Below are 25,265 nucleotides of genomic sequence, written 5' to 3' on the forward strand. Positions count from 1 at the left end.
TTTTGTCAGCATCCTTTCTTGTCAACCCATATCAATTCTCCTATTTCAAAATATTATTTATGGAAACTGAAATCTGGGAGCCACTGACACTGCCTTGTGGTACAGAAGGCCCTTTTGCCTCAGTTCTCTCCTATGATCAGATTCAACCCACACTGGCCAAGGTTGGTTAAAGTGCCCACTAGGTATGGCTCAAATACTTGACTCTGCCAGTTGTCCCCTGATTTACCTTGATGGACTCCTCACCTGCCTCAGCCTTGTCATCTTTAAATTGGGGGGCATTCGAATTTCCCAGAGTCCTTCTAAAGATTACCGGAGATAGTATAGATAAGACAGCATAGTGCCTGGTACATCCTGGCTGCAGTATCTCACCCCCATCTGTCACGTTAAGTAACGCTGTCTCCTTATAGTTGGGGAAACAGCCCTTCTAGCAGAGAAGAAGCATAGTAAAACATGGCTCGAACTTTGAGGCTCTGCTTTCAATACAGGGAAGTTGGCTGGAAGTTGTGGTAGCCACAAGCCCCGAGAGGGAAGGGGAATTGTCTCTGAACTGGGAGTTAGGAAGTTTTAGGACACCTAAAGGCCATAACTGGGGTGAGGGTAATAGCAGAAGGTCTGGCCAAGTCCCTAGAGAAGGAAGATAAGGGCAGAGAGGGGCCCATGGTTGGTGGCCAAGCCAAATCACAAGAATCTAAGGAGAGACCAACCAGCATCAAACTCCCCACGGAGGGTTTCCCTGGCCAAGATGAGAAATTCTGCTCTGAGAACCCTTTCCCCACAGAGGGAGTGCTGCCTCGGTATGGTGAGGAAGGAAGCTAAGTGAACTGGGCCTAGAGCCGAGTTTGGCATGACTGGAATTCCTGTCTTGCCTTTAGAAGAATCTTACCATAGCATCCATCCTCACACTGACCTCCTACCTTCTCCTTCTTCCTCATTGTTGTCTCATCTCTTCCAGAGGTGCCAAGGACCAGATCAGCCTCCCAAACCAGAGCTGCAGGAACTGGGTCCCCTCAATGGTGACACAGGTGAGTAGGCAGCCCTGTAAATGCCCTCCCTGACATCTATGAGATTTCCTACTTTATAATCAACAGACATGATATGGCTATTTAATTATCTCACAAGATTTTACTTAGGTTACATTAATAGGAGTATCATGTCTTAAATCAGGGAGGTGATAGTTCTTCCCTGTTCCCGACTATTCATACCACACCTGGAGTGCTGAGTTCATTTCTGGAAAATACATTTTCAGAGGAATCCAGAACAATTGGAGAGAGTACAATGGAGAAAGATGAGGCTGGTGAGGAATCTGGAAACCATGTCTTGAAGGAACAGTTAAAGAAACAGAGGATGTTGCAATAAAACACAACAGTTCTCTCCAAGTGACTGAAGTGCCCTCATGGAGAAGAAAGATGAGGCTTGTTCAGTGACCCAGAGATCAGTACTAGGGCCTCAATGTAGCAGAAACAGGCTGGCAGAATTCAGTTCAATCTCAAAGGATTTTTCGTGTAGTTGTTGGTTTAACATCATCAGAGGTACTTCATAATAGGATGAGCTCTCCATCTCTGAAAGTGTTTCATTAACACCTGGAGGCTGTCAGGGATATTGTAGATGAAGTTTAAGTACCAGATAAGCAACTGGGTCAGAATTCAGAGGTTCTCCAATCTGAATGTACATAAGAATTACCTGGGGTGGGTGATTTTCAAAAGTACAGATTCTGGGGCCTCACCACAGGCCAACTAAATAAGGATCTCTGGGAGCGGGGCTGAAAACTCTGCATTGTTAGTGATGATAAATCTTTTTAATAAGCTTCTCCCCAGTTGGGGCCAGTCTGGTACTGCTGACCAACGTTTGGGACCCCGAGCCAGATGATTTATGAGAGCTGATCATGACCACTGCCTCCACCCAGGACCCAGGGCTCAGACTTCCTATCTGATGGACTGACCACAGCCTGTTTCCTCACATTTCTCGTCATATCTTGTACCCAACCTGGCCTATGAAGTTCTGTAGTAATATTACTACTACATTTCCTTTTATTTATTTAGTTATGGCTGTGTTGGGTCTTCATTGCTGCCCACGGGCTTTCTCTAGTTGCAGTGAGCAGGGGCTACTCTTCGATGCAGTGAGCTGGCTTCTCATTGCAATGGCTTCTCTCGTTTCAGAGCACGGGCTCTAGGTGCGCAGGCTTCAGAAGTTGTGGCACGTGGGCTCAGTAGTTGTGGCTCGCAGGCTCTAGAGCACAGGCTCAGTAGTTGTGGCGCACACGGACTTTGTTGCTCCGTGGCATGTGGGATCTTCCCGGACCAGGGATCGAACCCGTGTCCCCTGCATTGGCAGGAGGATTCTTAACCACTGTGCCACCAGCGAAGTCCCTATTACTACTACATTTATAATAATGCTAACAGTGCTAGTATTAGCCTCCAATGCTTGTCATGAACACTGAGGAATATTTAGAGAACATTTAGTGAACAATGAAGAGTACTTACTGAGCACCTCCAAATGCCTGGCACTACACTTAGTGCTTTTTAAAATTCATTCGTTGTGATTTTTAGATTCTACATATAAGTGGTAACATACAGTATTGGTCTTTCTCTGACTTAGTGCACTAAGCATAATACCCTCTAGGTCCATCCATGTTGTTGCAAATGGCAGAATTTCATTCTTTTTTATGGCTGAGTAATACTCCTTTACATGTATATACTGCATCTACTTTATCCATTCATGTGTTGATGGACACTTAGGTTGCTTCCACGTGTTGGCTATTGTACAATTACTGCTTTTTATGCATAAGCTGGTAGAACAAGGTGGTAGTTCAGAATGTTTGCTGTGGAATCACATCGTGTAGGTTCACAGTCCTTTATCCCGATTGTAAACTGGGTAATCTTGCATAGGTTGCATGATTTCTTTGTCCCTCAGTTCCCTCATCCGTGACATGGGGATAATCACAGTGCCCACCACTCTGGGTGGTTGTGAGGATTCAGTGAGTAATACCTGTGAGATACTTGGAACAGAGTTGGGCGTGTTTCTGAGCATGGTAAGCGCTCTTTATTGTTTACCTGCTGTTGTTATTTTTATCGCCCTTGTTTTCTGACTTAACTATCTCAGTAGCCCCCATGAGGTAGGTATTATCATTATCCTGATTTAATTGAAGCCCCGAGAGGGTGGGTCCCTGCCTTAGGTGAGACCCAGAGCCTGTTGGACTCAGAGTGGCATCACCAGGCCTGTTTGGGGGTTTCCTGTTTGCGTCTCCTCACTGTTCACAGCAGCCTCTCTGCCCCCCCGCTTCGGGGGATGCTGAAGGTGAGGGGTCACACACTCAGACACAGGGCCCAGCAGGTAACGTGTGTGACCAGGTGGCCCCTTACACGCGTCCTCTGTGAGCAAAGGGCAGAGCCACATCCTGGACGGAGGGGAAGGCAGCTGCCCCTCAGCCCAGCTCCTGCTTTGACACTAAGGCACACACCGCCACTTCTTTGGCTTCTTCAAAATAAGTTGGAAATCTGTCGTATTAAGTAAAATCTGCCCAGTTATTAAGCATCAGCCACTATTTGTTTTTAATTTAGATATTGGGTAGAGCAGCGTCCCCAACCTTTTTGGTACCAGGGACCGTTTTCGTGGAAGACAATTTTTCCAAGGACTGGGGCATGACGGGGGCGGGGGGATGGTTTTGAGATCACTCAAGTGCATTACTTTTATTGTGCACTTTATTTCTATTATTATTACATCAGCTCCGTTTCCGATCATCGGGCATTAGATCCTGGCGGTTGGGGACCCCTGGGGTAGAGCAAATAGCACCTTTATGGGCTGAACATGTCCCGTGAGTTACCGGCTCTGCTATAGATCCCAGGGGCAAAATGAGACCCCTGGCTTCTGCACTTTATGAAGGAGGGTCTCCAAAGCCAGGGAGATTTAAGGAGCTGCCTCTGGAGGTTGATCCCCGAGCTGAGACCATTCTTGAGGAGGAGACAGGCTCCCCAGCCCTTAGCTTGAGCCTCATACACCCTCTCTGCTGGGCCTGGTCCCAGCCTCTGCTCTGTGATTGTTTTTTTCCTCCCTCACCTATAGCCACAACTGTCCATCTCTGTGCATCTGAGGAGGCTGGGCAGCACCAGAAGGCTCTCACCAGAATTCTCCAGCAACACGAAGAGGACAAGAAGAAATGGGCACAGAAGGTAAGGCCTAGCCCCTCTCTTTTCCTCCTGCTCTGCTGACCATGTTAAATCCCAGAGTGAGGCCATCTTTTGTTCTTATTGTTGGTGTAAGTATCTCCTACTTGTTTTGCCGGGAAGAGAGTCCTTTATCTGTTGAACAAATATTTGTAACTGCTGGCATATAATTCATTATATTTATTCTATGCAATAAAAGGTGGGGAAACACTAACATAACAAAGGGCTTCCTGCCCTCAGTGGCATCAGGATTAGAAGATTCCAAAATCCCTTTCCACCTGGTAAATCTCTGGGAACCCCCTTCTAAGCCCTAAAGAGGGCAAAGTCAGCCACACCTGCTATGTCTTGGCGGCCTTGTGCCCTCTCTGCGCACACGTCATTCCCTTCACTCCGATCAGCGGGTAGGACTCTGATCACCAACCTCCAAAAGGCTCCAGTGTCGGTGAGTGAATAAGTGAGGCTGCCCTGAACCTACTCAATCTCATCCTGCTCTGGACCCTCCGCCTGCAGGTGGAGAAGGAGAGGGAACTAGAGCTTGGAGAGAAACTGAATGAACAGCGAAGAGTCCTGGAGGGAGAGCACGCGGAGGCCCTGAGAGGTAAGGACAAGATGCACTTGGGAGGGTGTGGAACGGACTCCTTCTGTTCCACCAGCTGAGTTCACACGGGACTCCCACTGTCCCCTCCCTCCCAGCTCTGGTCCATAAGCAGTTGGTCACTTCAGGGCTGGAGTTTGCAGCGTCCTTCGACTTGTCCTTTCAGGCATGTAAAATCTGACCCCATCCTTTGTTTTACCTTAGTTGAGAGGTGTTTTTCCTTTCCATTTTAAAAGCAATTTGTATTCATTACAGGAAATTTGGAAAACCTTGACAAATAGGAGAATTTAAAAATATCTGTTTTCCTTCCCCACAATGATGACGGCTCTTACAATTTATGGTTAGGTTGATTCTTTTTTTCAAGTAACTTTCTTTCCTTTTACATGTGATGTGCTCATCAAAGAAAATTTAGAATGTATGGATTAAACAAAAAGATCTTACAGCATAATGGTTGGATCTCAGACTCTGCAAATGGTCTCTGGGTTTGAATCCCAGCTTCACCATTTACCAGCTGTGTAACCTTGAAGAAGTGAGTTAACCCTTGTTCATAGGGTCTTTATGAGAATCAAACAATTTAATTTATAGTTAGTTAGATAGATAGATAGGTAGATGAAGGAATCTAGAACAGTCCCTGATAGTTCACAAGATACTTAGCAAGTATTTATTAGTATATTTTTATTACTGAGAAAATTTAAATTGTGTATAATTCCACCCAGAACTAATCACTGCTACCCCTTTGATATAGATCCCTTTTACTTCTTTTGTGTGTATTTACCTAGAATATATATTTACGTAGAATATATATCTGTGTGCACACACACACTTTGGGGGGAGGAGATAAATGGATTTTTTCACTTTGAACTGTATTAACATCTTGTCATTAAACTCCTGTAGCACAGTTTTAGTAACTACGTAGCATTCCAGTGTGTACCCTCGCTCATTTAACTGAGCCCCTCTGGTTAGGCATTTCGGCAGTTTCAAACTTTTGCCATTGTTTATAATAGCAGTGATTCTTACACAGTGAACCTCATTTTGTAAAATCTTTGCCACACTCATGATTTTATCATTAGAATAACATCCTAGTAGGGTTGGTATGGCAAAGTTTATATACATATATCTTTTAGTTTGGTAAAATACACATAAGATTTACCATTAGTGACATTTACTCCATTCACAGTGCCCTGCAACCATCACCACTGTCCACTTCCAGAACTCTCTCATCCTAAAGGCAAACCCCATACCCACTAAGCAGTCACTCCCAAACCCCACCCTCACCCTTCCAACCCCCCAGCAACTATCAGTCTGCTCTGAGTCTCATGGCTGTGCCACCGCGGACACTCATGTAAATGGAATCATACAACCCCTACATCTGGCTTCCTTCACCCAGCATAACATTTCCAAGGCTCATCCATGCCGCAGTGTGCATTTGCACTCCATTCCTTTTTCTCCCCCCATTTTAAAAATTATTCCATCCCTTCTTGTGGCTGAATAATATTCCATTGCCTGGGCACCCCACACTCTCTTATCCATTCACCAGTTGATGGGTACCTGGGCTATGAACCAGTGCCACCAGTACAAGCCCCTGCTTGAACACCTGCTTTCAGTTCCCCTGGGTGTACGCTTAGGAGCAGAACTGCTGGGTCACATGGTAATTCTATGCTTAACTTTTTGAGAAACCACCAAACTGTTTTCCACAGTGGCTGCACCACTTTTCAGTTCCAACGTCATTGCACAAGGGTTCCAATTGCACCACATCCTTGCCAACACTTGTTAGTTTCCATTGTTGTTGCTATTATTATTATTGCCATCCTAGTGAGTGCAAAGTGGTATCTCATCATGGTTTTGATTTGCATCTCCCTAATGACTGATTTTTCTGAGCATCTTTTCATGTGCATGTTGGCCATTTGTATAGCTTCTTCGGGGAAGGTTATCTAGATTTTTTTTTTTTCTGCTGTACGCGGGCCTCTCACTGTTGTGGCCTCTCCCGTTGCAGAGCACAGGCTCTAGACGCGCAGGCTCAGCGGCCATGGCTCACGGGCCCAGCCGCTCCGCGGCATTTGGGATCCTCCCGGACCGGGGCCCAAACCCGTGTCCCCTGCATCGGCAGGCGGACTCTCAACCACTGCGCCACCAGGGAAGCCCTATCTAGATTTTTGATACTATTGAAATTGACCTTGAAAATGTTAAGCCAATTTTTCTTTAATCATCAGTATTTGTATGACTTTCCCCCAGAGTTATTTATCTTTTTAAAAACACAGTTAAGATTATTTTATATGTAAAATTTTATATCTTGTTCTTTTTATTTAACATTGTATCAAACATGTTTCCAAGTAATTCTTCTGCTACTAAAATGTAAAATCTAGACCACTGCATACATGGTTTTCCTTATTTCCTGTGAGTCTAGACATATAGATTTTTAACTGTTGTAAGTAACACTGCACTACACGTGTTTTGCGTAAAGATGTGCCCACATTTTACATTATATCCTTAGATTCCCAGAAATGGAATAACTAGAACAGAGGTCTGAACAATTTTAAGAATCTTGAAACATATTGCAACATTAGCGCAATTTTGAAATAGAATTGAAGCCCTTGCCCTGGGAATTTGAAGGGTTGCATTTTAATACTAATACACCCCGTGAAACTGGGTCTGTCACTGGACCTTAGTTCACTTTCTGTATCTCTAAACCCTACCTTGAATCTCCTTTCAGTATGTGTATCTCTAAAATCTTCCTTCCCTCCCTCTCAAGGCTATTATGGGAAAAGAACTTTCTTCTCCAAGCAGAGCATTGCTTTGATATTAATTTTAGCATTGTAAATATATTGATAAGAAAATTTTCCTACGTAACAACCCCAGAGGGGAAGGGACTGCCTGTCTCGAGTTCTTCCCATCAGTCAGAATTCTTTCATAGTTACTTTCAAATTGCTTGGCACCAATTAGGTGCTGCCTAAGTGTGTATTAAATGAATGACTAAAAGCACAGCATGGGGGAAGTATAACTGGGAGAGGCTAGTGGTGGTTATTCACATTTGATAACCTTGTTGTCTTTTATTTTCTATTTTTGTTTTTATTTTTTAATTATTATACATTAAAATTGACTTTCTGATATACAGTTTCATAAACTTTAACACATGTGTAGATTCGTACAACCATCACCATAATCCAATATAGAACAGTTCCATCACCCCCAAAACACTCTCTCAGGCTGCCCATTTGTATTCACATCTTCTCCCACCCCAACCCCTGACAACCACTGATCTGTTCTCCACCACTATGGTTTTGTCTTTTTGAGGCTGTTAGAGAAACAATATAATTTTTAACATTGTCTTCTTTCCCTCATCATGATTGCTTTGAGAGTCATCCAAGTGGCTGGGTGTATCAATAGTACCTTCTTTTTCATGGCTGAGTTGTGATCTAGTGTTCACTCATCCCCTTGTCCCTGGGGGGACAGGTCGTTTCCAACTTGAGGCAATTATGAATAGAGCTCTTCTAAACATTTGTGTACAGGTCTCTGTGTGTTCTTAAGTTTCTTGGGTAAACACTTAGGAGTGGAATGGATATGATAAATGTATGTTCAGCTTTATGACACATGACTAAACTGCTTTCCTAAGGGACCATCATTTTACATTCCCATCAGCAATGGATGAGTTCCACTGTTCCTTTTCACCAACACTTGTCAATACTTTTTATTTTTTGCTGTTCTAATAAATAAGCAGTGATGACTCACTGTGGGTGTTATTTGCATTTCAGTAATGACTAATCATGTAGAACATCGCTTCTTGTGTTTATTTGCTGTCTGTATAACTTCTTTGGTAAAATGTCTGTTCAAATCCTTTGCCCATTTTAATTAGCTTGTTTGTTCTTACTGTAGAGTTTTGGTTTTTTTTTAACATCTTTATTGGAGTATAATTGCTTTACAATGGTGTGTTAGTTTCTGCTTTATAACAAAGTGAATCAGTTATACATATACATATGTTCCCATATCTCTTCCCTCTTGCATCTCCCTCCCTCCCACCCTCCCTATCCCACCCCTCTAGGTGGTCACAAAGCACCAAGCGGATCTCCCTGTGCTATGTGGCTGCTTCCCACTAGCTATCTATTTTACGTTTGGTAGCGTATATATGTCCATGCCACTCTCTCACTTTGTCACAGCTTACCCTTCCCCCTCCCCGTATCCTCAAGTCCATTCTCTAGTAGGTCTGTGTCTTTATTCCCGTCTTACCCCTAGGTTCTTCATGACCTTTTTTTTTTTTCTTAGATTCCATATATATGTGTTAGCAGCATACGGTATTTGTTTTTCTCTGACTTACTTCACTCTGTATGACAGACTCTAGGTCCATCCACCTCACTACAAATAACTCAATATCGTTTCTTTTTATGGCTGAGAAATATTCCATTGTATATATGTGCCACATCTTCTTTATCCATTTATCCGATGATGGACACTTAGGTTGCTTCCACGTCCTGGCTATTGTAAATAGAGCTGCAATGAACATTTTGGTACATGACTCTTTTTGAATTATGGTTTTCTCAGGGTATATGACCAGTAGTGAGATTGCTGGTTCGTATGGTAGTTCTATTTTTAGTTTTTTAAGGAACCTCCATACTGTTCTCATAGTGGCTTTATCAATTTACATTCCCACCAACAGTGTAGGAGGGTTCCCTTTTCTCCACACCCTCTCCAGCATTTATTGTTTGTAGGTTTTTTGATGATGGCCATTCTGACCGGTGTGAGTTGATACCTCATTGTAGTTTTGATTTGCATTTCTCTAATGATTAATGATGTTGAGCATTCTTTCATGTGTTTGTTGGCCATCTGTATGTCTTCTTTGGAGAAATGTCTATTTAGGTCTTCTGCCCATTTTTGGATTGGGTTGTTTGTTTTTTTGTTATTGAGCTGCTTGTAAATCTTGGAGATTAATCTTTGTCAGTTGCTTCATTTGCAAATATTTTCTCCTATTCTGAGGGTTATCTTTTGGTTTTGTTTATGGTTTCCTATGCTGTGGAAAAGCTTTTAAGTTTCATTAGGTCCCATTTGTTTTTATTTCCATTTCTCTAGGAAGTGGGTCAAAAAGGATCTTGCTGTGATTTATGTCATAGAGTGTTCTGCCTACGTTTTCCTCTAAGAGTTTGATACTGTCTGGCCTTACATTTAGGTCTTTAATTCATTTTGAGTTTATTTTTGTGTATGGTGTTAGGGAGTGTTCTAATTTCATAAACATTTGTGTACAGGTCTCTGTGTGTTCTTCTAAATTTGTGTTCTTTAAATTCTTCTAAACATTTGTGTACATGTCTCTGTGTGTTCTTTAGTTTCTTGGGTAAACACCTAGGAGTGGAATGGATATCATAAATGTATGTTCAGTTTTATGAGAAATAACTAAACTGCTTTCCTAAGGGACCATCATTTTACATTCCCATCAGCGATGGATGAGTTCCACTGTTCCTTTTCACCAACACTTGTCAATACTTTTTATTTTTTGCTGTTCTAATAAACAAGCATGATGACTCACTGTGGGTGTAATTTGCATTTCAGTAATGACTAATCATGTAGAACATCTCTTCATGTGTTTATTTGCTGTCTGTATAACCTCTTTGGTAAAATGCCTGTTCAAATCCTTTGCCCATTTTAAGTAGCTTGTTTGTTCTTACTGTAGAGTTTTGAGAGAGATTTATATATTTTGGATACAAGTCCTCTGTATTTGCAAAATATTTTCTCCTAGTCTGTGTGGGTGTTTTGGTTTTGTTTTGTTTTCTTTTCTTTTTCATTCTCTTAATGGCTTTCACAAAGCAAAGCTTTAACTTTGATAAATTCCAAAGTTATTTTTTCTTTTATCAATTATGCTTTTGGTGTCATATCTAAGAACTCTTTGATGAACTCTAGGTAACAAAGATCTTCTATGTTTTCTCCCAAAAGCTATATGGTTTTAAGTTTTACATTTAGGTCTATGATCCATATAATCATGTGATTTTTCTTTATACTGTCAACATGGTAGATTGCATTGATTTGAGTTTTCAAATTTTGGACTTGTGTTACAAAACCCCACTTGGTCTTTTTATATATTGCTGAATTTGATTTGCTAATATTTTACTGAAGATGTTTGTTTCTATGTTCATAAGGGCTACTGGTCTGTAGTTTTTTCTTGTACCATCTGTCTGGTTTTAGTATCAGGGTAAAGCTTGCCTCGTGGAATGAGTTGGGAAATGCTCCTTCCTCTTCTATCGCTAAAAGAGACTGTATAGAGTTGGTACTTTATAATTTTTAAATATTCAGTAGAATTTGTCAGAGAAACCTAAAGATTCAAACAGATACTTGACCAAAGAGGATATACAGACAGCAAATAAACACAAGAAAAGATGGGCTTGGACATTTCCTTTCCAGAAAGTATTTAAGTACAGATTTAACTTCAATAGTTAGAGGAATGTCCAGGTTATGTATTTTTTCTTGGATGAGTTTTGGAAGTTTGTAGTTTTTCAGTAATTGGTACTCTTTATCTAAGTTGTCAAGTTTATGTGCGTAGGAATTGTTCATAGTGGTCCCTTAGTATTGTTTTAAATATCTTCTGTATCTATAATGCTATCCCCTCTTAAGTTTCTGTAGTTGGTAATCTGTGCATTTAATTTTTTTTCTCTGTCAGTCTTGCTTGAGGTTTATCAATTTTATTAATCCTTTCCAAGAATCAGCTTTCGGTTCCATTGATTTCTTTTTTCTATTTTTCTATTTTCAATCTCACTGACTTCTCTTTTTATTTCCTTCCTCCTGCTTGCTTGCTTTGTATCTAGTTAGCTCTTTTTTTTTCTAGTTTCTTAAACTAGAAGTTTATTGATTTGAGACCTATCTCCTTTTCTAACATAAGCACTTGGTGCTATAAATTTCCCCCTCAGCACTGCATTATCTGCATCCTACAAATTGATGTTTTATATTTTTATTTTTGTTCAGTCCAAAATATATTCAGGGGAGATTACCTTGAGACTTCCTCTTTGGCTCACTGAATATTTAGAAGTGTATTTCCTTCCAAGTGTTTGGACATTTTCTAGTTCTCTTTACTGGTTTCCAGTTTGATTCCATTATGGTCAGAGAACACAGTTTGTATTTCATTTCTTTTATAATATTTTTCAGCTTGTTTTATGATTCAGGATATGGTCTATCTTGTGAAAGTTTCATGTGCACTTGGAAAGAATGTGTATTGAGTATTTTATAAATGAATCAATTAAAACAAGTCACTGACAGTATTGTTCAGTTTATATTTTTACTGTCTGTCTACCTTTTCTATCAAATACTGAGGAGTGTTGACGTCTTCAACTGTAATTCTGTATTTGTTTCTCCTTTCAGTTCTGTCAGTTTTTGCTTCATGTAATTTGAAGAATGACTGTTCATGTATAAATATTTAAGGTTTGTTATGCCTTCCTGGAGAATGGACCCCTTTATCATGATGTAGTGTACATCTTCATCCCTGAGAATCTACCGTATTCTTTTTTTTTTTAATTTAATTTACTTATTTTTTGGTGGTGCCAGGTCTTAGTCACAGCAGGAGGGCTCTTTAGTTGTGGCTCACCAGCTCCTTAGTTGCAGCTCGCAGGCTCCTTAGTTGCGGCATGCATGTAAGATCTAGTTCCCTGACCAGGGATCGAACCCGCATCCCCTGCAGTGGGAGGTGGATTCTTAACCACTGCACCACCAGGGAAGTCCCGAGAATCTTCCTTATTCTTAAATGTTTCTTTTCCATTCTTACTTTTAACCCACCTATGACATATTTAACGTAGGTTTTTGTAGGGACCCTGGTGGTCCAGTGGTTACAACTCTGTGCTTTCACAGCTGAGGGCATGGGTTCGATCCCTGGTCGGGGAACTAAGATCCTGTGAGCCTCACGGCACAGCCAAAAACAAACAAAAAAAGTAGGTGTTATATCATGTCAATAGCACATAGTTGGGGTTTCTTTTATTTGGAGTGTTTAGGCAGTTTAATGTTGTTATTGATATGGATGTCGTTTTGGTGTTTGTCTTCTGTTTGTTCTGTTTTTTATCCTCTATTTTCCCTTCCCTGCTTTCTTCTGGAGTATCTGAACATTTTTTAGTATTCATTTTTAACTTACCTATTCTCTCTCTTTTTTTTTTTTTTTAGATGTTGGGGGTAGGAGTTTATTAATTAATTAATTTTTGCTGTGTTGGGTCTTCGTTTCTGTGCGAGGGCTTTCCGTAGTTGTGGCAAGCGGGGACACTCTTTGTCGCAGTGCGCGGGCCTCTCACTATCGCGGCCTCTCGTTGCGGAGCACAGGCTCCAGGCAGGCTCAGTAGTTGTGGCTTACGGGCCTAGTTGCTCCGCGGCATGTGGGATCCTCCCAGACCAGGGCTTGAACCCGTGTCCCCTGCATTAGCAGGCAGATTCTCAACCAATTTGCCACCAGGGAAGCCCCCCTATTCTCTTTTACTGTATCTCTTTGTGTATGTATATATGTGTGTATATATGTATTAGTGATTGCACTAAGAATTACAATATGTGTAACAGTCCACTTAGAATTAATATCTTACCAGTTCAAGTGGAATGTACAAACCTTATCATCATATAGGTCTATCATCTCTCCTTTTTGTTGTACTTAGTCTTATGTATTACATCTGCATACACTGAATACCCCGTCAGACAATGTTATAATTTTTGCTTTTACCCATCATATTTTAAAGAGCTCAAAGGAAAAAGAATAGTCTATTACATTTACCCAGGTGTTTACCAGTTCTGTTGTTCTTCCTAAATTCCTGAAGTTTCAAGTTGCCCTCTGGTACCATTTGCCTTCTATTTAAAGAAATTCCTTGAGCAGTTCTTTTAGAGCAGGTCCATTGGTGATGAATTTTTAGTGTTTCTTCATCTAGAATGTATTTATTTCACCTTCGTTCCTGAAGGATATTTTTACTGAAGATAGGATTCTTGATTTACGGTTCTTTCATTTCAGCAGTTTTAAAATGTTCTTATGCCTTCTAGTCTCTAAGCTTTCTAATGAGAAATCCATAACTCATTCAAACTTACTTCTTCTATGTAGTGCACCATTTTTCTTTGATTCTGTTCCAGATTTTTTATTAGTTTTTTTAACAACTTTATTGGAGTATAATTGCTTTACAATGGTGTGTTAGTTTCTGCTTTATAACAAAGTGAATCAGCTATACATATACATATATCCCCATATCTCCTCCCTCTTGCATCTCCCTCCCAGCCTCCCTATTACACTCTAGGTGGACACAAAGTACTAAGCTGAGCTCCCTGTGCTATGCAGCTGTTTCCCATTAGCTATCTGTTTTACATTTGGTAGTATATATATGTCCATGCCACTCTCTCGCTTTGTCCCACCTTCCCCTTCCCCCTCCTCAAGTCCATTCTCTACATCTGCGTCTTTATTCCTGTCCTGCCCCTAGGTTCTTCATAACCTTTTTTTTTACATTCCATATATATGTGTTAGCATACGGTATTTGTTTTTCTCTTTGACTTACTTCACTCTGTATGAGTCTCTAGGTCCATCCACCTTGCTACAAATAACTCAATTTCGTTTCTTTTTATGGCTGATTGTTATTCGTTTTTAAAAATGATACGTCTGAGTGTGGATTTCGTTGGGTTTACTTTGATGTTCAGTGAGCATCTTTAATCTGTAGGATTATGTTTTGCCAAATTTGGGAAGCATTCAACCATTCCTTCCTATAGTTTTTCTGCGCTGCATCCTTTCTGAGTCTTTGACTCAAATGTCAGATATCCTGGGATTATCTTTCGGGTTCCTGAGGCTCTGTCCATTTTTTTCCAATATTTTTTTCACTTTCTTTCAGATTGGGTAATTTCTATTGATCTTCAAAAGTTCACTAGCTCTTTTTTATGTCATTTCTGTTCTTCTATTGAGCCCACCAAGTGAGTTTTTTACTTCATTTTTTGGTTGTAAAATTCCCTCCTTTTTTTTTTTTTTTTTTAAGAAGATGTTGGGGGTAGGAGTTTATTAATTTATTTATTTATTTTTGGCTGTGTTGGGTCTTTGTTTCTGTGTGAGGGCTTTCTCTAGTTGTGACAAGCGGGGGCCACTCTTCATCGCAGTGCGCGGGCCTCTCACTATGGCGGCCTCTCTTGTTGCGGAGCACAGGCTCCAGACGCGCAGGCTCAGTAGTTGTGGCTCACGGGCCTAGTCGCTCCGCGGCATGTGGGATCCTCCCAGACCAGGGCTCGAACCCGTGTCCCCTGCATTAACAGGCAGACTCTCAACCACTGCACCACCAGGGAAGCCCCCTCCTAGTTTTAATGTTTGATTACACTTTCTAGTTTTCCATCGTTTTGAAGAGTGTTCACCCTTATTTCAGAGCATTTGTATAGTGGCTTCCTTAAAGTCCCTTAATAATTCCAATATCTTTGGCACCTCACTGTTGGCATCTGTTGAATGTCTTTTCTCAGGAGGATTGAGATTTTCCCACTTTTTTGTATGCTGAGTACTGAGAAGTGCAAGCTGAGCAATTTTGTATTGCATTCTGGAGACATTGGATGTTTGAATACATCAGATTCTGGGTCTTGTTTAAATTAAATGTACTGGTTGAGTGGTACTTTGAATTCTGATCTTCTTGCCCAGTCTGCCTGCTACCGTTTACCTTTCAGAGTCTGAAAATAGTTGTTCCATTCATTCTGTCCTGGTTTTTTTTTTTTTTTTTTTTTTTTTTTTGCGGTACACGGGCCTCTCACTGCTGTGGCCTCCCCCGCTGCGGAGCACAGGCTCCGGACGCGCAGGCTCAGCGGCCACGGCTCACGGGCGCAGCCGCTCCGCGGCACGTGGGATCCTCCCGGACTGGGGCACGAACCCGTGTCCCCCGCATCGGCAGGCGGACTCCCAACCACTGCGCCACCAGGGAAGCCCCTGTCCTGGTTTTATAGCTAAATTCAGTAGACTGCATGGAGTGTGCTTCCTCCATCTTACCTGGAAACAAACCTGTCTTGATAGGCCAATTAATTAAGCCCATAATTTATGAAAATTAAGCCTGTGGTTTTTATATAGCTGATCTTATCCATTTTTGACAGCTCGATCACATTTATGTTACTGAACATTCTTTTCCTTGTGTCACTGCCCACTGTGACACAGGCCCCTTATATACCTGGGCCTTTGGCTGTACTACACTTTCCTGTTGTCTGTCCTATTTCCCATCCCACCCAGTGACTAGTCATTTCCCTCTTATCTTCTTTCAGCCAAGAGAAGGTTGGAATTTTCCAAAAGGAACTTTGTAGAGGAGGCAGGATGAAAAGTAAACTCTGTGAATTTGGAGAGTGATAAGTCCAGCTCTGCACAGCACTGCCCAGCCTGGAGAGAGCCCTTGCATGTCCTTTTCTCACCCCTTAGAGACAACTAGGCCAGGCTTATTTTGACCCGTTTCACAACTGAGTCAACAGGAGTTTTAGGTATTTCAAGTGATCTCCTCCAGGTTTCTCAGTTTTAGAGAAGCAGAATTAGGACCAGGTAGATTTCCTGGCCCCAAATCTAATGTACTTACTGTAGTTTTGTGCCACAGTTTGACAACAAATGAGTCAATGATTTTGTGATTTGGCTAACCCGACTTATAGAACATTGGCCCTGTGCATTTTCCACAGCATGCTGTGGCCTGAGATTAACAGCCTGCCCCAGATCTTTGGATCTTCCCCTCAGCCAGGTGTGGGTGGCACCCACAATCTGGTAGGGTTCACAGTTCTTCCCAGGATCTCATTTGTTTCCCCTTCCATGAGCTTCTATTAAATATCTACTATAGTTCTGGTACATCCCCAAGCCCATGAGATAGGAGGAGGAATAAAAGCATCCTCAGACTCCTGGTCCCCATGATCCCAGGGGGTCACCTGGGCTCTCTGAAGCTCATGGGGCCTGTCGGACAGCTTTAGGGTGAAGTGTCAGGGATCTGAGCTCACAGTGGTCTCCTTTCCCTCCAGTCCTCCAGGCCTCCCATGAGCAGGATAAAGAAGCCCTTACCCACTCCTTCCAGGAGGCCAAGGCGGCCCTGCAGGTGAGACGGGTTGGGCCATGTCAGTCTCTGTGATGTGGCCACCACACTATTATATTAGCTCAGGAGGACTTGGTCTGAGATAAGGGTTGGCCTGTTTTTCAAGGACCGCTGGGAGCATCTTGGAGACTTCATGGGCCTGGTACCACAGTGTGATTAGAGCGATGGGTGGATGCACAGGGACCTGTGGAAGCAGGAGAGGAGGTGTCCGACCCAATCTGGCTGGTCAGGGACTTCCAAGAGGGATTGAGATCTAAGCTGGAGTCTGAGGGTGGGTTAGAATTTTTCAGATGAAGAAGGGTAGGAAGAGTGCCTTCGGTAGGAAAAATAAAATAAAAAGTGTTTAAAGCCATGGAGGAAAGGGAAAAAATATAGAGTACCTGTGGAACTGAAACAAGTCCAAGATGACTGGGTATAGAGTATAAGTGGGAGATAGCTGAGGCCAGAGAGGGAGGCAAGGACCAAAAGGTGGGAGTCTGTGAGCCATAGTAAGGGGGTGCACTACCCTAAAGGCAATGGGCAAGGTTCGGGTGGAAGAAACCCTTGGCAGGGGAGCAGTATGGAGACAGGAATGCACCTGGCAGCTGGAAGAGTGATGTGATGTTGGCTGCAGGAGAAGGCGTGTAGAGGGAGCAGTGAGAGAAGAGAAAGGGCAAGGACACCGAGGCCGGTTTGCGTGTATTTTGAATGCCAGACTACCACCGGCCTTGAACACCCTGACATCGTCCCCAAGGGCATGGAGAGGTGGGGCTGTGTGTTTCGGGCAGTGGTTGAAGTAGCTAGAGCCTGCACTGTCGGGCAGAGCAACAGACTGAAGAACCCAATACTGACCCCTCTCTGTGGGGTGGAGAAGTCCACCTCCAGCCTTATGGGCCAGGGTTTCATCATCTCCATCCCACTCCCTTCTCCAGGAGACCACTGACAGACTGACCGCACAGCTGGAGGCCTTCCAGGCCAAGGTGAAGAGGGTAGAGGAGTCCATCCTAAGCCAAGACTACAAGAAGCACATCCAGGTAGGCAGCAGTTCACCCGCAGCTTCTCCTTCCATCTCCAGGGTGGTCCAGGTCTGGGCAACAGGAAAGGCCAGTCCCTCTTCAAGGACAGGGCTCAGACCTGACACTCTTTCCTTCACAAGGGTCTGGAAGAAACAGTGTCCCCATGTCACTGAGGGGGAAGGTAAGGTTCAGAGAGAGGCATATGGGATGGTCAAGTGCTCAGGCTCTGGACACAGAACTAGGTGCAAAGAGCAAACCTACCACTTAGCACAAGCGACTTGACGTCTGTGAACCACGGTGTCCCCATCTGTGATGGTGTGAGCACAACATGCACTATTGAATAGAGTGAGATAAAGCGCATTAAGCACTTTCCATGGGCCAGGAGAGGGAGGTGACTTGTGAGAGTCAGAGCTGGGGGCAGAGTGGGTAGGAGGGAGGCCGCCCGTGCCCCGCTGCCCCCTCTGCCGGATGGTCTGCTGAGATCGCTCTGTGCTCCTGTCTAGGAGTACGGGAGCCCCAGCCAGTTCTGGGAGCAGGAGCTGGAGAGCTTACACTTCGTCATCGAGATGAAGAACGAGCGAATCCATGAGCTAGACAAGCGGCTCATCCTCATGGAGACAGTGGTCCGTGGCTGGCGGCGGCTGGTGGGGGATGGTAGCGGGGGCAGCTCATGCTTCTACTTTCTGGGCACTTACTCTGTCAGGTGTGCAGAGGGAAGGCACTTTGAGGAGGGCCCAGCCTGGTCCATACCAGCTGTGACCTGCCACCTGTGCTGGCCCTTGAGCCGCTGAGGCTGGTCTGGGTCCAACAGTGCCTCCTTGTCATCCGGGTCCTATACATTTCTTGACTGCTCATGTTGCTGTCACTTGGGTGACGCTGGGCAGGTAGCCGGGCTAATCAGGAGGGGCTGGCAGATGTCACAGGTCGGGCAGGGGCTGAGGAAGGAGTCAAGGCTGAAAAAAAAAAGTCAGACAGATTTGGAAAGCCAGAGTCAGCAAGGACAGGCCTGGGCAGTGGTGGGCATCGGGGACACAGGTGGCTTTGTCTCCAGGAGAAGGGAGGCCTTGGGAACCTAGGGTTGAATCCAAACGGATTATGTTACGTTGTCCTGGAAGAAGTTCCCTGTCCTCTTGTGTGGCGCACAACGTAAATTTTAAATCAGACCATCTCAGAGCTTCCCTATAAATTTTTTTCAACCATTTCTGTGGAATAGCATAACAGGTACACCTACATTTTTATACATTAGATACTTCTGACTTTTGGAGAACCAAAATACTCTTGTGAACTGATGGAGATTTTAAATAGTAGTGGCGCTCTTCCTTTTTTAATACTCATCTGGCAAAGTGAAAAGCTGGCAGTCCTGTGTTCATGCCTTAGCTGCATTGTTCCAAGTAATCTTACTGCTTCACGAAATGTGACATTTGGTCTCAAGTAAATCAGTGTTTTCAGTGAGCACAGATAAGAGGGAGGTGACAGCACACATTGTGTCGAGTGAGGTTGGTGGCTTTCTGAGCTCGCTCTTATTTGTCACAGAAAGAAAAAAACCTGCTGTTGGAGGAGAAAATCACCACCCTGCAGCAGGAGAACGAGGACCTCCATGCCCGAGGCCGCAACCAGATGGCTGTGTCCAGGTAGCTGCTCCCACCCCCCCTCCTCCCATCCCCACCGCTTCTTTTGTGAACTTCCAGTTGGGAGAGTCTCCAAGAGGCCCTGGGAATGGATTGACGTGGGCCCAGGCCGGTCTGGGGAATGCGGCTTCTCTTTGCTTGGGGGTCAGCAAAGGGAAATCCCACAGGACCGGCTCTGCCCGGAAACAGAAGTCACAGGGCTGATTAATATCTGTTTGTCTCCATCCTGGCTAAGTGGGCTTCATGGGAAAGCCCAATCCAGGAAGAAGGAACAGGAAGCGTAGGGTTCAAGAGGCCAAATGAATGAATGAATCGGTTGTAAGGGATCCGTAAATAAGAGCTAAGATCATGTGTCAGATGTAATTTGTTGACTACACATTATCTCATCTAATCCTCGTAATTACTCTAACAGCCAGTCCTGTTATCGTTCCCATTTTACAAATTCACCGAGAGTGAATACCTTGTCCAGAGTTACACGTCTCAGTGGTGGAGCAGATCTGAACCCAGAGCTGTCTGCTAAACTTCAGACAAGCCTAGAATGGGACACTAGGGCCGTCTGTTCAGTTCCCCCAACTGGTTCAGAGGCTGAGAAAAGGCCAGGGTGGGAGTGGGGCTTGGGGGGGGCGGTGTCTGAGGGCCACACTCCTTGGTCAACAGCTTTTTTTTTCAACAGACCAACAAATTACATCCGACACGTGATCTTAGTTCTCATTTACGGATCCCTTACAACTGATTCATTCATTCTTTGGGCCTCTTGAACCCTAAGCTTCCTTTCCTTCTTCCTGGATTGGGCTTTCCCATGGAGCCCACTTAGCCAGGATGGAGACAAACAGAGTTGCCTTTTGGGACAGGCAGACGGGGCGGTGGGCCCCCCGGGGAAGGCTTCCTGGAGAAGTGGGCTGGTCACCGCAGTTGATGGAGACCCCGAGGGGCGGTTCCCCGCAGGCAACCCTGGGCTCTGTCTGTGTCCACAGGCAGCTCTCTGAGGACCTGCTTCTCGCCCGAGAGGCCCTGGAGAAGGAGTCGCAGTTGCGCCGGCAGCTCCAGCAGGAGAAGGAGCAGCTGCTGTACCGGGTCCTCGGGGCCGACGCCTCCCCCGCCTTCCCGCTGGCCTCTCTCACCCCCACTGAGGTCTCCTACCTCGCCACATAGCGCCTGGACCGCCGGGATGCTGTGGTCACAGCTTTCTCTTGAGGACTTGGCAGAGAAAACAGCAGGGGCCTCTTGTCCCTAGGAGGGGACAAGGGTGGGAGTGAGACGGGGAGCCAGGATGTGCGGCCAGTCAGCCCTGGGGGCTTGGGCCGCGTAGACTCACCCTCGGGGCTTCGGAGGCCCCTCAAGTTGGCGCAGGGGACAAGCAAGAAGAGCCCTTTCCTCCCTCCCCTTCTGTCTGTTCAGATCGGGGGGTTCTGAGGCCTTCCCCAGGGGCAGCCATGCCATATTGGTCATCTGACCAAGAGGAGACAACCCACTGGTCCTCACTTCCCGCAGCCATCCCCCCAAGCCCCACTCCCGCCCCGGCCTTTTCTCAGCCTCTGAACCGGTTGGGGGAACTGAACAGACGGCCCTAGTGTCCCATTCTAGGCTTGTCTGAAGTTTAGACTAGGGGCTGGGGGGCAGGGGAGGACAGGGGCCACATGCTGTGAATCAAACTGGGGAGGGTGAGTGGCTGGGAGGGGGGCACTGGAGGCCCTGCCGACTGGGCAGTGAATCGGGCATGGCACCGGTCCCAGGCCCAGAATCCGGTCAGTCTAGGGGTTACCGGCAGAGCTGCTGCTCCTGGACCGGGCAAGGCTCACTGCCCTGCACTCCCGGTCCCTCGGCCTCAGTGCCATCAGGACACGGGGGCCACCTAGTGGATCTAAGTACCCTGGACAGCCAGAGCTGGAACCTCATTCCTGTACTGATGAGGAAACCAAGGCGGGGGGTGGACCAGCAGAGCCAGGACTAGGGCCTCACCTGTCATCCAGGTTTCACCTTATCATACTTTTTCTTCCTCCCCAGGCTCTGGGAGGTCATGTCTGAGACTTGGTCTTTCTCCTCCTTGCTCTGACTGCCCCCCACCCTTACCAGTGCTCTCTTTCATTCCTGCTCTCCACTTAATTCCTTCTACCACCCCTGACCCCAGGCCCACGGATCCTGGCCCTCAGCCTCCCCGTCAGTGCAAAGGGGTGGCTCGAATAACTAACCCCAGCAGGCCTGTCCAATCCTGACTGTCTGTGGATTCAAGATTCTTCTCAGGAAGTGTTGGGTCATCTGGAACCAATAACAATCCCACCCCTGTATAAGCATTTTAATTATAAGCATTTTAATTAAATGCTTTCATACACACCTCTCTCCTTGATCTGCAAAAGATCCTCAAAGCAGGTTCTTACCCAGCTTTAGCAGAGAGCAAACTGAGATCACAGGAGCCAATGGGCCACGCCTGGGGTCCCCCAGCCCCCCGGACCATCACGTAGGAAAAGTCAACTCAACAGGAACTGAGGTTTCCTCTGTCATCCCAGACTGCCTTCTTCATTCCCCCAGATGTGGGCTTCCTCCATTTCTAGTTCTAGGGGTTCAGATGTGACTCTGTTTCTTCAGCCCTGGGCAAACAGGTTTTCCAGGAGCCTTGGGGACAGCTCTGGAGTGAAACACACACATACTTCTTCCTATAACTTTTCCCAAAGGCTGACTAGGATAGGCTAGTTCATTGGACGTTAATGGTCACAACCAAGAAAAGAATGGGTAGCCAAGTAATTTGGGAAACTCTAGGTTCACTCAAGTTAAACAGCTCTGCAAACCGCAGGATTTCTCAGAGCCTTTAAGATGCTAACGTGCACTGCAAACTCCCAAGGAGGAAGCAAAGCGTCCAGCATCTCCTAAACATCTTTGACCAAGTTTCTCCCCCAACCTGAGCACTTCAGGCTGCAGGATGCACTTTAGAAAACATCATTCTAATTGAGAGAGTTGAGGGCTGGAGAAGGGGCAGGTTGTGGGAAGTGGGGTTTCCCTCATGCAGCCCGTGGGGGTTGTGAGGAGGTGAACCGAGGTCCTACCCTCACCCTGGGGCAGGCAAGCTATGGAAACTAAAAAACACGTGATAGGGCTTCCCTGGTGGCCCAGTGGTTGAGAGTCCACCTGCCGATCCAGGGGACACAGGTTCATGCCCTGGTCTGGGAAGATCCCACATGCCGCGGAGCGGCTGGGCCTGTGAGCCATGGCCGCTGAGCCTGCGCATCCGGAGCCTGTGCTCCGCAATGGGAGAGGCCACGACAGTGAGAGGCCCACGTACCACAAAAAAAACAAAAACAAACAAAAAAAACCACGTGATACTGCCTTGATTTGGCCCCTGTTTTTCTGGGAGAGGGTGGAGGTGGGTCCTTACTCAAGGCCTCTGCTAGGGGCAGGGATCCTTGAGGAGTAAGTCCTGGGGCCTGGGGGGACTCACCAGCAGTTCTGGGCTCCTCCTCAGTTACTGGGGCCCCACGGGCCCTGGCTTTGCTCAGGCTTGGCATAAAGGCTGGCTGTCAGAATAGGGTGAGGCCTGGAGTGAGGCCATGAGGCTGAAACAAGAGGTGAAAGCAGTGATGGGCTGGCAGAGTGTAGGGGTTGAACGTGAAGGTTCTTTCTGCTCTGCCAGGGGCACCTCCTTGGCATCAAAACCACCGAGGTTCATACGGTCACCTACCCCTGCTTCTACCTCCTGCTCTACACCTGGATGCCAGGGAGCGAGGGAACACAAGGACACGGGTGGTAGCTGTCCCTGGGCCCTGAAGGTGCATGGCCTGGCACGTGTCAATGCCCGGCCCAGGTCTCTTCCACATATAGGGTGTTCCCTGCATCCTACCTGGCTTTCCTGGCATACCTGTCCACATCGCCATGGGCCTGCTCACTGACATCAGCGGGCGGATCCAGCTGCATCCCCGGCCCAGGTCTCTTCCACATATAGGGTGTTCCCTGCATCCTACCTGGCTTTCCTGGCATACCTGTCCACATCGCCATGGGCCTGCTCACTGACATCAGCGGGCGGATCCAGCTGCAGAGACAAAAAAACCTGTCCATCAGCTGCCCCAGGTGCCATCTCTGACTGGGGCACAGTGGGCAGGTTAGAGGCACAATGTACCCCTTCAGGGAAAGGAGGAGTGACTTGGCCAAGGTCACACCTCAGTGTTAGAGCACCTGAAAGGCCAGGTTCTCTGTGGAAAAACAAGCTGTTCAAGTCCCTGGGGGGAAGCTGGGGTCTCCTCCCCGACTCAAGGAGAAGCAGGAGGTAACGGCACTTTCCGGTGTGGGTTTTATTGCCCTCTGCTTCTGTGGGGATGTTAAGGGGTGTTCCCTCCGCAGAGCGGGGGCAAAATTGTTTGGTAAATAGTCAAGCAAAGTGAAACTGGGGAGACTCAGACCACTGAGTCTAACACGTGTCCCTGTATGTTTTGAAGCTCCAAGGCAAATGCTTTTAAGAGGCAGTGTTTTCCCAAGAACGCTTTTTTTTTGGGAGAAGGGGGTGGTATGATTTTTTTGGTTTTCTGACATTCCGAGGAACATGTCTGTGGAAATGCCGGCCTAGCAAAGCCAGTGTCTCCCAGCCACCGGGGTGTTCTTTTCCCTTTGTTGGGTCTCAAGTTTCCACTTTTGACAAGTGGGAGAATGATACCTCACTCTCTCTACTTCCTAAGGCCTCCGGGGGACTCACCTTCAAGTCTCTGCCCCTCAAATTCCGGCCCCTCCAGGAAGGTCTTTTAAGAATTCCTGAAGTCCGCGTGGTTGGTAGCCTACTGCTTATTAGCACAGTTCTTCTTGAGATGTCTGAGGTTATGGGTTAAGTTCCTTGAGAGAAAAGATCACCACCACCACCACCTGGGGAAGGCCTGGGCCCACATGGGTTGGTCACGAAACAGTTACTAATGCATTTAGTCCATTTCCTATCACATACACACCCAGCCACAGGGCATGAGCATTTGTTCGAGACCCATTTTCATGGGATTTGGGCCACTTTGGTCTCAGCTTGAGTGTCACCTCAGAAGACTCCCTGACCACTATCTCAGTAGACCCTCTCACACTGTATCCTCGATAGAGCACTTAGTACTGTGTAGATGAGCATGTTTGCTCATCTCCCACTTCTTCCTCCCCATTTGGACTGTGAGCTTGCAAAGCGGGGGGAGCCATCTTTCTCTTTAATTCGTCATTGTAGTCTCAGCACCTAGTTCAGTGTCTGCTCTGTGGTGGGTGCTCAATAATTGTCAGACAAATTAAAACAAATTATATATTTTTATACGATAAGCTGATAAGTAGTTCTACTTGACAAATGAGGAAACTGACGCCCAGAAAAGGAAGTGACTTCCCCAAGGTCACTCAAAGCAGCAGTGTCAGAGTTGGGACTAGAATGCAGATTGCTCAGATTCCCAGTCAAGCCATGTCTCCCCTCTGGCTCCTGGCCCTGATCCCAAGCCTTCACTCCCACGCCCCTGCCCCGATACACCACCACCACATACACACTCTGCCTCCTCTTACCTTCTGCCCTGGATATTCCCAACTCAAGTCCACAGCCACCTCTGGCTCACTCAGAACTGTGCAGATCACACTGAAGTTCTCTCCCAGTCGTACTAATGTTGCTGAAGCTTGGATGGTGGGTTCGGGTGACAAAGAAGGGTCTGCCATGGAGATAAGGGGAGAGAAATGGGGACACATATGTTGAATTATTGTTAGAATGGCTGGAGTGAAGGTCTGGGTCAGAGTCTGAACAAGATGGCTGCTCACGTCCCTCCCACAAACACATCAAAAATACATCTACGGGGCTTCCCTGGTGGCACAGTGGTAGAGAATCTGCCTGCCAACGCAGGGGACACGGGTTGGAGCCCTGGTCTGGGAAGATCCCACATGCCGCGGAGCAACAAGGCCTGTGAGCCACAACTACT

General features: G+C 45.9%; 1 protein-coding gene across 1 annotated transcript in view; it reads left to right on the forward strand.

The window, feature by feature from the left end:
- Positions 1 to 24,622, forward strand: part of CCDC69 (coiled-coil domain containing 69) — a 53,520-nt gene extending 28,898 nt beyond the window's left edge. Inside the window, exons 3-10 of the mRNA XM_032626502.1 lie at positions 953 to 1,022; positions 4,060 to 4,166; positions 4,671 to 4,758; positions 16,675 to 16,748; positions 17,657 to 17,758; positions 18,244 to 18,363; positions 19,274 to 19,371; positions 20,343 to 24,622. Of these exons, the coding sequence (XP_032482393.1) occupies positions 953 to 1,022; positions 4,060 to 4,166; positions 4,671 to 4,758; positions 16,675 to 16,748; positions 17,657 to 17,758; positions 18,244 to 18,363; positions 19,274 to 19,371; positions 20,343 to 20,520 (837 nt within the window). The 3' untranslated portion in view covers positions 20,521 to 24,622. The remainder of the gene's footprint in view (positions 1 to 952; positions 1,023 to 4,059; positions 4,167 to 4,670; positions 4,759 to 16,674; positions 16,749 to 17,656; positions 17,759 to 18,243; positions 18,364 to 19,273; positions 19,372 to 20,342) is intronic.
- The last annotated feature ends 643 nt before the right edge of the window (positions 24,623 to 25,265 follow it).

Source organism: Phocoena sinus, chromosome 3 (genome assembly GCF_008692025.1).
Source record: "Phocoena sinus isolate mPhoSin1 chromosome 3, mPhoSin1.pri, whole genome shotgun sequence".
NCBI classification, from domain to species: domain Eukaryota; kingdom Metazoa; phylum Chordata; class Mammalia; order Artiodactyla; family Phocoenidae; genus Phocoena; species Phocoena sinus.